The sequence below is a fragment of the Pagrus pagrus genome (assembly GCF_965226575.1).
Source record: "Pagrus pagrus genome assembly, chromosome: 16".
NCBI classification, from domain to species: Eukaryota; Metazoa; Chordata; class Actinopteri; order Spariformes; family Sparidae; genus Pagrus; species Pagrus pagrus.
In genome coordinates, this window is record NC_140200.1 from 8522682 (window position 1) to 8537703 (window position 15022).

General features: G+C 43.8%; 1 protein-coding gene across 6 annotated transcripts in view; it reads left to right on the forward strand.

Moving 5' to 3' along the window:
* sgk1 (serum/glucocorticoid regulated kinase 1) overlaps positions 1 to 8899 on the forward strand; it is a 35789-nt gene extending 26890 nt beyond the window's left edge. For 2 of the 6 annotated variants that reach the window (XM_084377254.1, XM_084377256.1), the window contains 9 exons: positions 4690 to 4765; positions 4953 to 5028; positions 5158 to 5346; positions 5434 to 5565; positions 6316 to 6552; positions 6648 to 6743; positions 6916 to 7071; positions 7159 to 7248; positions 7447 to 8899. In XM_084377254.1, the coding sequence (XP_084233380.1) occupies positions 4690 to 4765; positions 4953 to 5028; positions 5158 to 5346; positions 5434 to 5565; positions 6316 to 6552; positions 6648 to 6743; positions 6916 to 7071; positions 7159 to 7248; positions 7447 to 7614 (1220 nt within the window). In that variant the 3' untranslated portion in view covers positions 7615 to 8899. Of the gene's footprint in view, positions 1 to 190; positions 295 to 2553; positions 2712 to 2969; positions 3139 to 4430; positions 4564 to 4689; positions 4766 to 4952; positions 5029 to 5157; positions 5347 to 5433; positions 5566 to 6315; positions 6553 to 6647; positions 6744 to 6915; positions 7072 to 7158; positions 7249 to 7446 lie in introns of those variants that run through there. The other 4 variants (XM_084377258.1, XM_084377257.1, XM_084377259.1 and 1 more) reach the window with 4 other exon arrangements.
* Positions 8900 to 15022: the final 6123 nt, after the last annotated feature.

The window sequence follows — 15022 nt, forward strand, 5'->3', positions numbered from 1 at the left end:
GGTTACATAACGTACTAGTGCCTCGCGCGCACACGCACACACACATATAGAAAGGCAATAAACACTCTGGTTGATTATTGTGGAGCCTCCTCTTGTTCAGGGCCCAAACGCAGGCAGCCTGTTAATCCAGCGAGGAGAGCGGGCCAGAGAGGAAAAACACTGGCTGGCCCTATTGTTAGTGTCGCTCCCTCGCTTTCGTTCTTCCCCCTCTCCTGATCTTCCCTCAACACCTCTCCCTCATCTCATTCCACTCTGGGCTACGACCGCTGATGCAGTGCTTACATCCCAGCGGAGGTAACGTCTTCTTCTTCTTCTTCTTCATCACTTTTAATCCTCTGCTGTTTTAGTTCTCACTGCTGCTCGGATGAAAATGCAAAGTAGCTGCTGCTACTTCAGAGTTTAAAAATCAGTCTCCTCGTGTACGTCTCTGCAAAGTTTTTCAAGGGCAACCCTTTTTTTTTCTGCGCTCGCACGTGCCCTCCCTCTCGTTCTTAATATTTGAGAAGGCAATATGTGAGGTTTCACTTGTCTGGCGCGTGATGCTTTCAAGTGCCGATAAGAGATGCGGGGTTCGCGTCCCACGTGCACTGCTGCTGTGGTGTCAGTGGTGACATGTTGGAGATTAAACGCCTCTTGAAGGGTGGCGGCGCTGCATCTTGCACTGTCTCAAGGAGAAAAATCGTTTTTTTTCCCCCCCACACTAAGTTCTTGTGGTGCAGGGAGGGAGAGGAGTGTTGGACACCTTGAGGGAGTTTAGGAAGTGCCCTCTCTCTCTCTCTGTTTTAGAAAGTGTGTGTGTGTATGTGTGTGTGCATCTCCTGTCAGCTTCTCTGCAGGTTGCTTTTGCCCTCCAGCTTATGTGTGTGTGTGTGTGTGTGTGTGTGTGAATGTGCGTGTGTGCTGTCAGACTCCCTGCAGGTTTGTTTTGCCCTCCAGCTCTGCATGTGTGTGAATTTGAATGTGTGTGTGTGTGTGTGTGTGTGTGTGCATCAGGTGGCCACAGGGGACAGATTAATAATAGATTTGACCTGAGTTAAGGGAGAGAAAGAGACAGCGGTGAAAAAAAGTTGAGGCTATATTTAAAAACTGCAGAGTCACACAGGCACCAGCACAGCGACTTTCTCTGAAGGAGGCCGGCGGGTCGGGAGCAACAGATTATACAATTTCTCTCCCTCACACACACACACACACACACACACTGTATACGGCCATTTTCATGACTTGTTTCCACACAGCGCTGTGTTCGTATGTGAGTCAACAGGAAGTCTGTTTTTATTTCGCACCAGAATTGACCTCGAGCTAACTGAGGTGATCGGTATGGCACATCACATTTACTTGATTACTTTAGTCGCTAGTTACTTTGCAAATTACATGTTGCATCAGAGCCAAACTTGCAAACTTTTTGATTAATTTATTTTACTACAGTACATAGGCTATGTAAATATATGTATAATTTACTTTTACACACAGTTTTGATACTTAAGTACATTTAATATGAGATACTTTCAGACTTTTACTCGAGTACTATTCATATGGGTGATGTGAAGTAATATTTTAACGCGATATCTTTACCTCCACTCAAGTATGACTTACGGCAACACACCTGGCAGAACAACCTTTCCAGTTATTTGCTTTCATGAATTATTGGTCCAGTTTTTGACTCAATAATGCTCAATGTGCGTACAAACACAGAGAAAATTAGCTTCTCTCATATTTACGGAGGCGTTTCTATCCATAAGTAAAGAACGTACGCTGGGAATTAAGAGAGTTTTGCTCTGAGTGAAACTTTCCTGAATAGATGAAGGTTAAAAATAGCTTTTGTCATCTCATCTCTGTTTATTCTTTATTCTATTTCCATGTTTTCCTCACTGCATTACTCACCGGGGCACATGTCACCTGTCTGTGTCAGTGCTTCATCTCCTCTCCTCTCAAAGACAGAAAATCAGCAAAACATCAGTCTGAGAGAAAAAACCCGGGTGTGTACACATACAAGACAAACTAGTCGGGAGAGCGATTCATGAAGAGACACGGTTAATTAATGTGGCTTCAGCTTCCTGGCAGCCACTTTGAATTAATGTGAATGTGGATTTCCAAATCTGGGTTACTTTTAAATGCCAAGCTCAGCGGGTGAGTGACCTCAGCTACAGAAGCGGACTGTAGTGGGGGGAAAAAACTGCCTACTGGTGAAGATGATTCAACCTTTAAGACAGTTTTATTTTTGTCTTTATGTTGCAGACTGATTCTGTTCTCCAGTGCTTCCTTTGGGTTTACAGGCACACAAAAACAAAGACACTGGCACAAAAATCCAGCAGTTTCACGTGCCGCAGGGCAAAACGGCTGCAGAGACAGAAACAAAAATGAATTTACTTCCTTCATTTTTGCAATCACACAAAAGTCAGGTCAAGTGTTTTCAATGAGCTCAAAGGTAGGAGCTCATGAGGAGGCTGTGAAGGCAGCACCCCGCCCGGAGGAAAACTCATGCAACCATGCATGAAACACAAAACTGAGGAGTGGAAGGAAACAGAGGCGGGACGTCTCCGCCCTGAAGAGGAAGAATAAAAAAAAAAATCTTGTGGATGAAAGTCTCCGAGGAGAGGAATGCGGTCTAGTTCGATTACCTGCCTGTCGAGGACCCTTCCTTAAACACTTCTCCTGGCTGTGATTGGGAAATTAAAGCATCCTTATGAAAGACAAAACGACCGCCTTGACATGTAAGTACTGTCGGCTGCGCGTTCATGTGGAATCACCGGTTCGATGGGTTTCTCCAAATCGAGAGAAATCTTTATATTCCTCTAATGCTCCTGTAGGTCGATTATGGTGGGATTAATCCTAATCTGACGGTGATGTGATATTTGCAGTGGAGTCTTTTGTCAGGGCGAAGCTAAGGCTCCCCAGACCACTTTGTGTCTGAGTCTGGTTGGGGAAGAAAGCGGCGGCAGACAGACTTTGGGGGGCGCTCCATTCACCCCATAATCCAGTGACCTGGATTTTTATGATGCAGTTATCTGCGTAAAGTCCTCCCTGCGGCTGATAGCAGGTCTATTAAAAGTGTGAGAGAAACGCTGGCCAGTCTCTTTTGCAACTTGTTGATCTGTGGAGACACCAGCAGCCAAATGAGGACTCGTTCGGATCTGAAAGGTTTGTTTGTTTTCTCTGGCTGTTGTGTTTTTGTGTTGTTGGATCAATTAAAACACCGAGCAGTCGTGGCGTTACGCGGCTTTTGTGTGCTTTTATGACAGACTTTTTAATTCAGGGTTGTAATTGTTTGTTTTGTGCAGCAAAGTTGCAGGTGATTTTCTCTAAATTACTTTGGAAAATTGCTCAGAAATTTTGATTTTTTTTCTCCCTTCTCTTTTACGCACGCCGGTAATCAAAATCCCTTTGCCCTGCAGAGGTGATTTTATTCTCACAGACTTTCATTCCGCTCAGGGGGTGTAGATAAAAGTTGAACCAGGTGCCTTACATAACCTCGCCTGGCTGAGCCCGGTCCGCTCCGCTGTGTGCCAACGCGCAAAACGCAGCGCAAAGTGGTGTTTTTCCACATAATTTCACCCTGATCGCCCCGCCGAAGTGTTTTTGGCTGATTTCGAAAGGCTTCAAACACACTGTGGGTTTGATCTCGCTCTTTTTTTAGTCCGAGCTGGATGTATCCACGAGCTTCTCAGTCTGTACTTTTCCACTACCAGCGGCTTTTTTCTTGGCACCGGGCCTCCCTCGGCTCAGGCTCTCCCCTCTCTCCCCAGTCTTTTGTACACCGAGGGAGCCTGCGTCACTCTCAGTCGTTTTAATTGAGAAGCAGCCAAACAGTGAAGCTGATAGGGTCAGTTAGGAGGCTATCAGATTATTTGTACAGGGGCGAGTTGCAAACCCAGGAAGAGGAGGGGGAGCGTGGATACAGTGTTACAGAAATAATCAGCAACTTGGAGAATAATCCCGAATCCCCATGAATTAAGAATCCGCAGTTTATTCTCTCCTGGAACACATGTGCTCCTTCAGTGGACACATCTGGATGTCATTAGCTTATAGGATTGATGTCTGCAGCCTTATGTAGGCTGAACTGTGGCTGTCTGTGTGTTGCCGGGTGACGCATGGGATGTTAAACAAAGTTGCACAAACATATGTGCAAAAAAGTACAAAGTGGCCTCACATCGCATTGACTGGTGCTAGACAACTTTTTTCTTCCTTTTTCCTATGTGTTTTTTTTTTTTTCTGTCTTTTTTGACGCAAGCACAACTCGAGGTGCGGCTGTGACGCGCTGCGGGCGCAACGGCCTCTGATTGGCCGAGAACGGGATCGATCATCTCGTCAGGAACTGTTAGCAGAGGATCACGCCCACCAGGGGGTGTGGGTGTTTGCATGGGGGGCAGCTCCTCCCTCCTCCTCCCTCCTCCTCCCTCCCTCCGCCTGTTATAAAAGCTAGAGTCAAAACCAAGGTGGTTAACATTTTGCCTTTAGGCTGCTCGGCTGCAGTTTGACTCATCGACATCATGACGATCAAAACAGAAGCAGAGAAGCCCGTCATGACTTACTCGAAGTCTAGAGGGCTAGTGGCGTTAGTCACCGGTATGGAATCCTAGCTGGATGTTTGAATGTGATGCTTCCTGGCGTGGATGGACTTCTATTTGTTCTGCTTTTTATTCAGGAATCCAAACATTTATTTTTCTCCCTTTTTTCCTTCTTGTGTTGCAGCTTTCATGAAACAGAGGAGGATGGGGCTGAACGACTTCATTCAGAGGCTCGCCACGAACTCCTACGCCTGCAAGCAGTGAGTACCATCTGACTCATGTTATTGTTCCACAGTCGCACGGGGAAACAAGACCAGAAATGCCAGTTATCTGTCGCCTGAGGAAACTTTGTGGCTTCCACATCAGCTGATTCACATTAAAGAACAATTGATGCTTTTTGATTCAAAGTCTTGAACTCTTTTTCACTTCTTTTTTTTTTTTTTCCAGTCCTGAAGTTCAGTCCATTCTGAACTTGAGTCCTCCTCAGGATGCTGAGCTCATGAACACAAACCCGTCTCCTCCTGTGAGTATATTTGCATTCAACTTCCTGTGTTTACATTGCACCATATGCAGAGGTACACATACACATCCTCTGTTTACCGTGCGTTCGTATTATGGCTCATAACATCCTCATCCTCTTCTTCCCTCACAGCCCAGTCCATCCCAACAGATCAACCTCGGCCCATCATCCAACCCCTCCGCCAAACCCAGCGACTTCCACTTCCTCAAGGTGATCGGCAAGGGCAGCTTCGGCAAGGTGCTGCTCGCGCGCCATCGCACCGACGACCAGTTTTACGCCGTCAAAGTCTTACAGAAAAAGGCCATCCTCAAGAAGAAGGAGGTAAATACGCGAGCAAAAAGGTACACACACGACAAAAGGCGTCTCCGTTGTTGACATCGCTAATCCGCCGCTCTTTGTGTTCCTCAGGAGAAGCACATCATGTCAGAGAGGAATGTGCTGCTGAAGAATGTCAAGCACCCGTTCTTAGTGGGCCTGCACTACTCCTTCCAGACGGCCGACAAACTCTACTTCATCTTGGACTACATCAACGGCGGAGAGGTGAGTTAGTGGCTGAACTGCATGCCGGTGAGAGATAAGGGTATGAAGAGCAGAGATGATAAAAGAGGACGGAGAAGCCGGGGCTATTTAAAGGAGGGAGCTGAAGATGAATGAATCGGGAAGAGACAGAAGTTTTAATATAGTGCCAGAATCCGAGATAAAGACGAGGCAGAAGCGCAGACAGACAGAGGGGATTTCCTGTCATGAGAAGCAGAATGGAGGCCGCCGCTCTCTCCGTCTTTCATTCTCGAAAGGAAAACGCCTCTCAGGAAACCGCGGGGTGGGCTGGGACAGCGGGAGAGACTCGGGCGGCCAAAATTAGCAGCGCCATTCAGCCTCAGTGTGCGCCTAATCGAGCTAATTTCCTGCGATTGTTGGACGAGTAGAGACAGTGCTGATTAACTATGGGCCTCGTCAGGAAACAGGATGCATTTACTCTCCTTCTCCCCTTTCTCTTTTCTTCCCCTCTTTTTCCCCCTCGTCCCTCCTCTGCTCCCTCACTCCACCTTTGGCCCTCGTTTCATCTGTCTTGTCAAAGTTTTTTAAAGCTCTCGCCTTCCTGCCTCTTTATTTCCTCCCATCCGGTTTCCTTTCTGTCTGCCTATCTGTCTTTCCACCGCTTCTTTCCCATCGCTGCTCGTGGGATTTTGCAATAAAAGCTGGAAAGCGCGCTTGAGACATTTCAGGTTTTTTTTTACTTCGACGAAATCTTGTTGCTCTAACCTTTGTTCTCTTTTCTCTGTCTTCCAGTTGTTCTACCACCTACAGAGAGAGCGCTGCTTCCTCGAGCCAAGAGCCAGGTTCTACGCAGCAGAGATCGCCAGCGCGCTCGGCTACCTCCACTCCCTCAACATCGTCTACAGAGACCTGAAGCCGGAGAACATCCTGCTGGACTCGCAGGGACACATCATTCTTACAGATTTTGGCCTCTGCAAGGAGAACATTGAACCCAACGGGACCACGTCGACCTTCTGTGGTACGCCAGAGGTAAGGACAAGAGATCCGGCGATTCAGATTCAAAACTTGCTCTCTTTTAATATCCAGTAACTCACCACGTCTTCCCGTCCTTTCTCTCCCTGCAGTATTTAGCTCCTGAGGTCCTACACAAGCAGCCGTACGACAGGACGGTAGACTGGTGGTGTTTAGGAGCTGTTCTCTATGAGATGCTCTACGGCCTGGTGAGTAGAGCTCAACTTACATCACTTTATAGCAAAGATCCAGTTCTAATCTCGTTCATCTTCCACGTGTCTCTACCTGAAACTATGCATGATTTTAAACTGATCCTATCGGTGTTCGTCATGTGGATTGTCGCTGCCGAGATGCTAATCAGTTCCTTTTGTCGCCACGCAGCCTCCATTCTACAGCCGCAACACAGCAGAGATGTACGACAACATCCTGAACAAGCCGCTGCAGCTGAAACCCAACATTTCCAACGCAGCCAGACACCTGCTGGAGGGTTTGCTGCAGAAGGACCGAACCAAGAGGCTGGGCTGCACGGAGGACTTTGTAAGTATTCGGTCATGTGAGCGTATGTAGATATGAGGCGTGTTTAAAGACATCATTTAATGGTCTGTCATTTGTGTCTCTTCACAGATTGAAATTAAGAACCACATATTCTTCTCCCCCATCAACTGGGACGACCTCAATGCCAAGAAAATCACCCCTCCTTTCAACCCTAATGTGGTACGTACCTTTTCGTGACCTTCTACTGAACAGTAGCCAAAGACCACAGGCTCAGTCGTAGCATTTATGTAACTAGATCACAAGAGCACAGAACGTTCTTGCCGCGAATTAAAACATTTCCTTTCATGGCGAGGTATTTTGACCATTACAGCCTGACTAATCCTCGCTTGTCTCCCCTCTCCTCCTTCTCCCTCCCAGACGGGACCCAACGACCTGCGGCACTTTGATCCGGAGTTCACAGATGAGCCGGTGCCCAGCTCCATCGGCTGCTCCCCAGACAGCGCCCTCGTCACGGCCAGCATCAAAGAGGCAGCCGAGGCCTTCGTGGGCTTCTCCTACGCCCCATCTATGGACTCCTACCTATAGGATTTAAACACAGGCACTTGATACGGACGCCTATTTAGACTTACAGGACATGAACTGTGGCATGTCCGTGGACTTGCATCTTGACCCCACCTTACATTTCCCATCAGGATGATGATGGATGTTTTTTTTCCGAAACCAACCCCTGCACCTGCAAAGAATTTATACACATGTACTTGCCATAATCTCTCCAACTCTTGAATGCGTTTAAGAAGAGTTGCTACAAGAGGACGTCTGCCATAATTCAGTGACTCACAGGGGTTGAAATCCTCCATTTTACCCTGATTTACCAACGCACAAAATCTTCAACAGACACAAACGCTCTGCAGCCTTCGATTGCCCGTCTCTTACCCGATAGTGGAGGTCCTTTGCACACAGTTGAGGCAGCTTAAAAGCCCACCTCAACCCTTGAAGCCACAACCGACAAGCACACACACCAACTTCCACCTTTTCTCAAAAGAGGAAGGCTGGACCGCACTGTACCAGCCCTGACAAGGATTTCCATCTTCATCTATGTAGCGATACATCTTCCCTCCTTTTGAGATTCTGTCCAGCCGCCCGCAGGGACCTACTGTACCGGTTGTGGTCGAGTAGCTCGGAGGTGACGTTCATTTTGGTGCTTTAGTTTCTTCTCATTTATTTCCGTGTGTTTGAAAAAGGGAGTCATTTGAAGCAGAATGTTACAGAGGGGGATGTTTTTATTTAGTTTTTTTTTCTCTCAAACGTGCCTTTGTTTGTTCTCTCCATCAGAACCTCGCATCTTTTTGGGTTTTTCGTCCCGTAATGTCTCCGCTCCGCGAACCGGAGCTCTGAATTAATACACCTGTTCTTGTCTTTTAACGCGCGAGACGGAGGAACTCGGACGATGTTTCATATCTTCGTTTTGCACATGAAACGATAACGGTAATGCTGATCGAGAGAGAGAAAGAGAGAGCACTGCTGCTAGGTGAGAAAGAGAGGCGTTTGCGTAGTTCTGCTTGCCAACAGTGTCCCCCTCGTATAGTCTTCCATTCGCCTCACAGTAACGTTAACGGCGGCCGACAGCCGAGCTGACGACATCGAAACTGAACATTCCATTTTAATATTGCTGTAATGCAGTTTGACGGTATTTAAGTTTGTTTGTATATTTGGAGTCATGTGTACTAGTTTTAATGTATATTGAACAAAAAATGACTAAAGGTATGCTTAAATATGTATATGTAACAATTCATGTTAAATGTACTGTAAATTGTAAAATTGTTTAAGATTTATGTGACCATGTTTGGTTTGCAATAAAAGTTTAACTTTATTACACCTTATAAGCTTGTTTTTAATTCCTGAAAAATGGACTCTGTGCATGAAGTGGGCTTCATTTTATGCGTCGGAAATATGCTGGTCATTCTTACATCATCTGGTCTTGACTTTGCCGGTAGATTTCCACCAGTGTGCACACAAAATAAGCACATCAGGTTAAAGAATGAACCAACTACTAGCCGTCATTGGAAAGTGCTTGAGCTACTGACCCGAACGTCCCACATAAGTCCGGAGTGGACTTGAACCCCCTACATGCGTCAGCAACCCTTATACAATGATGATGCTGACGTTCAAGTGTGTGTGTGTGTGTGTGTGTGTGTGTGTGTGTGTGTGTGTGTGTGTGTGTGTGTGTGTGTGGGTGGGTGGACCGATCTGTTTGCGAGCAAATTATTGACTGATAAGGCTACTCCAGGTCAAGCGATATTAATGAACCCAATTCATCAGGGCAGGTTTATTGCATCAGAGGAGCATTGATTTTTGATGCATAAGCTACAGTTGCATAGATAATAATTAAAGTACTGAACCATTTACTGTGTCTTCAATAAGATGACAGCGGGGCGGCGTGTTGATGTGAGAAGACGCCGTTTGACTGGAGTTCAAGGTTGTGTAAACGGTTTAAGGAGTCTGCCGGGGTGTCTTTAAGGAGGACACTGGATGTTTAGCAGATCCGGGGGGTTATTGTGTGGGTGACCTCTGACCTCTAACTTCCAGGGAAGAGGGTAAAGTGGAAAAAGGAATTTGACTGCAAAGATTTACATTACAAAAGGACTGTGGGGAAGATCCTATAAATTTGACCTCTCTGGAGCCAACAGTTTGTCTTTGTTCATCTGTGAAGCTGCTTGAAAATTCAATTATTCCAGTCAAGACACGCCCTCAAAAGGTTTATTTACAGTATAATAACTGAGGGAAGTGTTATTTTTCAAAGTCACTGCAGAACATCAATGTTTTTCAGAATTACAAATCCCTGATAACGCCTTTTGGAGCTGCCATTTATCTGAAAATAATGATCTACACACAGCCTGCACATGTTATGTCTGAGATTACAGACTCCACAAATCACTACCTTCCACTGCAGCCTTTGTATCTGCACTGCCATTACTTAAACACTACTATCACAGTAGTTCTTACCATCATCATCTTCTTTGTTTTTGTCCATTTGTTGGAGCTTTAGGAGAAGGCAAACAAACCCTCAAATGGCCCCATATCAACGGCACAAAAATCAATATTCAATAATGAAATGAAAGCTGCTCCATAAAGAGAAAATGTGAAAATGTTTTGGATATTATACTGTTTGATGATCGTTATCATCTCATGTGTACTTTACAGTCTCTCTGCCATTCCAAAATTGTAGGGGGCTGAAGGAAGATAGTGACATACTGCCACCTGCTGGTCGAGCCTTGAACTGATAAAGTTAACCAAAACAAACCAACAAATTTAATGTCACTGACACTGTGCTTCAGTTTGTTAATGGCCTCAACAGTCAGTTCATTGAAGGGTAGACGGCTATGGGGTGGCAGATCATTAAGAGATATAACAGAAGACTTAATAAACAAGCTGTTCTCAGAGGAAAATAAGGTCCCCAGAATACTGTTTAAAGCTAGAAAGGTGGCAGGGTCCGCCACATGTAAACAAAGTAAAACGGTATGAAATTGTGTTGTCCTTTAAGGTCAGTTTGTTGATTCAGTTTAATCAGTCATGAAAATAAAGTTTGTTTATTTTGTATGTTGAGGCATAAAAAATCAGTCAGTAAAGATTTTTCTCTTCTGATTGAAATTTCTTCATCAAAACTACATAGTGCTCCTTTAACACTGAGCTTCAGGGGCCTGTAGTAGGATCTAGGAGAAGCTCCAGAGAGGGAAGACAATGCAGATGAGGAGGGTCACAGCAGCAGTCGTGTCTGGAAGTGGGATGAGTTTTCTGGCAGCAACTCTGAAGATGACTCCCTGCCTGGAAACTCCAGCAAGACGGGAAATACTGAGGGTAAGTGAATTTAAACAGTGGAGCTGATGGTGCTGACACTGACAGACTCCTTTGAAAGGACTTCCACACTTCCTCTGCAACAAACACATAAGCTCCTTGAACCTTAAGTTCTCCAAGCCTAACCTTTGTAAAGCTCTCAGTCAAACCAGACACTGCCAGAGAATTTGTGGTTGATTGGTACAGGTTTGACAGCACTTTTATACAGTACTCAAATAGATTAAACCATCCTGAAATGCTTAATATGTGATCACAGCTGACAGATGCAGTTAAACCTCCAAGACACAAGAAATTAAAGCTTAGAAACATCAGCCTTTAAATGCACTTGGAAGTTGATAAGGCATGGTTACTGAGTCTAGGGTCACACTGATGTTTATTGATGCATTTCATTATGTGATTCTAACGTTGCATCAGGTTATTATGCCATTTCCCCAACGTATTTAGAGTTATTGCTCCTTTTTAAAACATGCTTTGTGTTTAGTATCAGTTACTTTTTAGAGTTGCCTGTCATTCATTTAGGACCGGCCCTTTTTTTATGACTCAGTCCTCTGCAGAATTGAGTCCAGCCAGCAGTTTGAGTATATATATGGAGCTTCTGCTGCCTCCAGCAGCACAGCCTAATGATGGCAGTGCTGGTTGCTATCATTATACCGTGACATTTGCCTTTATGGCGGCTGGAGTCTGACACTCCAACACTCTGACATTTTCTGGAACAACCATTAGGCCGGCTATAGAGCAGGCAGGAAAATATCTCTGCTCCTGGTTCAGTCAGTGCTGCAGTGCTGCTGTTAGAAAGGCAATCATCCTCAGCCCATCCTCAGTGATAAAAGCAACTGAATGGAAAAGTTACTGAAGTTACTCAAAATAATCTGCAGTTTGGCCCCATTTTCCACAGCATGGGCTTGGAGCATACAATCTTAACATGTTTGCTTTTGTTTGAGGAGAATCAAGCTTTATTCAGTCTGGGACACTTGGAGTTACACAATATAAGGATCCATAAAAAAGAGGAAAAATACATTTGGATTAAATACTTGATGAATGAAGCACCTCTAGTGTGACCACAGCAACACACTAAGTGCTAATAAGTGAATACTGATTAATTAAAAACAGTTTTGGTGGTCAGTTAGGTTTCCGGGTTGATACAGAACTCGTTGTAAGGTAACACAAGTTCCACATGGTGGCACTGTTTTATTTCCCTTCATCATAAAGACCTGTGTGGAAATGAAATCATTTCATCATTTCATCACAGCAATACCATTTAAAACCTGAAAACTATTAGATCCCCTTTCTGCTCAAGACAGTTTGATTTCTTTGAAATAAGATGCGATGTCTAAAAAGTCCCCACTGTCCCTATATCTCACAGAAATGTGAGGTGTTAGGTGTCTTATATTACAAATAATTATTTTGATTGGACTTTTGACAAATATACTCGGCAAGGGTTTGAGCTTTTGCAATGTTAAAGGTGCAATATGTAAGCATTTTAGTTGGAAACATTTGAAAAGTCAGTATTGAGTGTGTATTCTGTTGCAAAGATATACTGAAGTTAGCATGCTAACCAGCTAGCCACAGCCCATCCTGGTCAAAAAACACCCAATACCTCCTCCATGCTCCAAGCTCCTAGTCTGAACGGCTAGGTGCTAGCAGCTAGCGGGAGTTACTTATACGTGTAAATGCAACCAGTTCTTACATATTGCACCTTTAAGGCGTATTGCAGTGTTGATTTCAGCTCGTCTCATTTGAAATTCCACTTGCATTACTTACAACCTCTTTACTCTATCACGTGGGTTATATATCACATTACACATGACTAAATCAGTTAGTATGCAAAGCAAGTGTAACCAGCGCAACAAACACATAATAAGCAACACTTAATTCTCAGTCATCTAAGCTAACGGCCTCAGCAGACTCAGTATTTAGTCAGTTGCTGTCTTAACTCTTAATCTTATTAAAAATACATTTGTTTTTATAGTAGCAACAGAAGCTGTCGTGTGGTTTTCCAACAAGTTTTACCTGAAATTCAGCGTCAGGGATTTATTTTATAGGAAGAGGGTGTGTGTGTCCATATTTTGCCAATGTGCAGGCAAAGTAGCACGTGTGTATGCTTCTGTCTGTGCATGTTTGCATGTGCATATTGCTGTAGATTGTAGAAGACTCAGAGACACCGATGACTGAAATGCTTCCCAAATGCTCAGATTATATCTACAGCTCAGGAAGCATCCCTCCCATACGTGGTTATCTGTTTAACAACATAGTAAGGGAGGTTAATGCAGAGTTTCTCACCTCTAAGCCAGAGTGAGGCATAGGAGGTAAATAGGTCACAGACACTAAGTCTGCTAACGCAGATAGATCGAAGGCCTCCTTACGAGTTTTACACAAACAGTCAGCTTTGCTTTGGCTTGGTTCGTCAGACATCTGTTCTGTAGACATATCTACAGTAGCTCCGAGTCGCTATGACCTCCTATCGTATGAAGACAGAGTGTGCTGGGAGACTCATATTTTTGGGTGTTTCGTTGTGATATCCAATCCAGGAACACCTATATTAACACTCCATAAGTCATTTAGAGTAATGAACCCTTTCATCTATTAAAATGATGATAGGGACAAAACTCCTGTATCCAGTAGCAGAGTTTAGCTACATACATTTACTCAAAATACTTGTATTTTACTTCTGTATTTACATTTTCTGCTACTTTATGCTTCAGCTCCACTACATTGTAGGTGGAAATATTCAGTGTTGTAAAAAGTACCCAAAAGTCACACTTATCATGTTAAAATATTACTTTGGTGAAAGTAAGAGTTGTTTAGTCAGTTGGCGTCTTAACTTGTCATTTTATTTAATATATATTTCAATTATATAACAACAGCAGCTATCATGTGTTTTCCAACAACTTAATGTGTGAGATGAAAGAGGGTGTGTGTGTGCCTGTGTCCATTAATTGGCATTAGCACGTGTGTATACATGTGCCTGTGCTTGTTGGCGTGTGCCGAAGATGCACGTGCAGTTTTTTCAGGACTTTTACTTCAGTAAAAGTTAAGGTAGCACGTTAACATATAACTTTGGTAAAAGTGAAAACCACCTATACAAATAGTACGTAATTAAAAGTCTTGTAGTTTCTTTTTAATATATGTATTAAATGTACTTAAGTATCAAAAGTAAAAGTTTAAGTTAAAAATGTGTTGCTTTGGCTCTGACGTGACATTAAATCTGCAAAGTGACTAGTAACTAAAGTTATCAAATAAATGCAGTGGAGTAAAGGTAAGATATTTGCCTCCAAAATGTAGGGGAGTGCAAGTATAGAGCAGCAGAAAATGGAAATACTCAAGTAGTATAAGTACCTCAAGCAACTTTTTACTCCGCTGCATTTATCTCGAAGCCATAGTTACTCATAAGTTTGCAGATCAAGATTCCAGATAAACAAAACATCAGATCAGTTTATACAATCTGATTTATCTTCTGCATCATTAAAATACTACTTGCAGATTAATCAGTAGTCCAGTTACATAATATGTTGTTGGTTAATAATTCTGTCAGTGTCACTATTGCGTAATGGGTGCTCAACTTTGATACTTTAAATATGACTTAGTTGAGTAAGCTTCTGAACGCAGGACTACTACTTGTGGTACTCTTTCTAAGAATCTCAGTACTTTTCCCACCATCCCTACCTCAAACATAAACAAACCTCTTCATTATCATGAGCTTGTTTTGATGGGTGTGTCCGCTGAATTGTGTTGCCAACATTTACCCGCTGGTTGGCTGATTAAAACTTGAAGCAGATGACTGTCTTGAATCAAATAAAAGAGGCTCTGAAAACACTTAGACTATGTGCCTGAGGATTGTAATTTTTTTTGCTCATTAAACTTGTGAAACTGCATTCAAATATGGTGTTTAAGCCACAGGACTAATCCTAGATAAGAAATCTGTGACTTTTAAGGGCAACATATCTCTCCAAATGATAATATAGTACAATAATCATGTGATTATTTGCTGACATTAGTAAAGGTGAGCCTCCAACAACTGGGCCACCCATAGTTATCTTGGTTACTGAGTCATTACATAACACACACACATGCACACGCGCACACACACTGAGGATCAAATGTCAGTAGTTAAAAACAGGTCAATCTTTGCATTCTGTAGGCT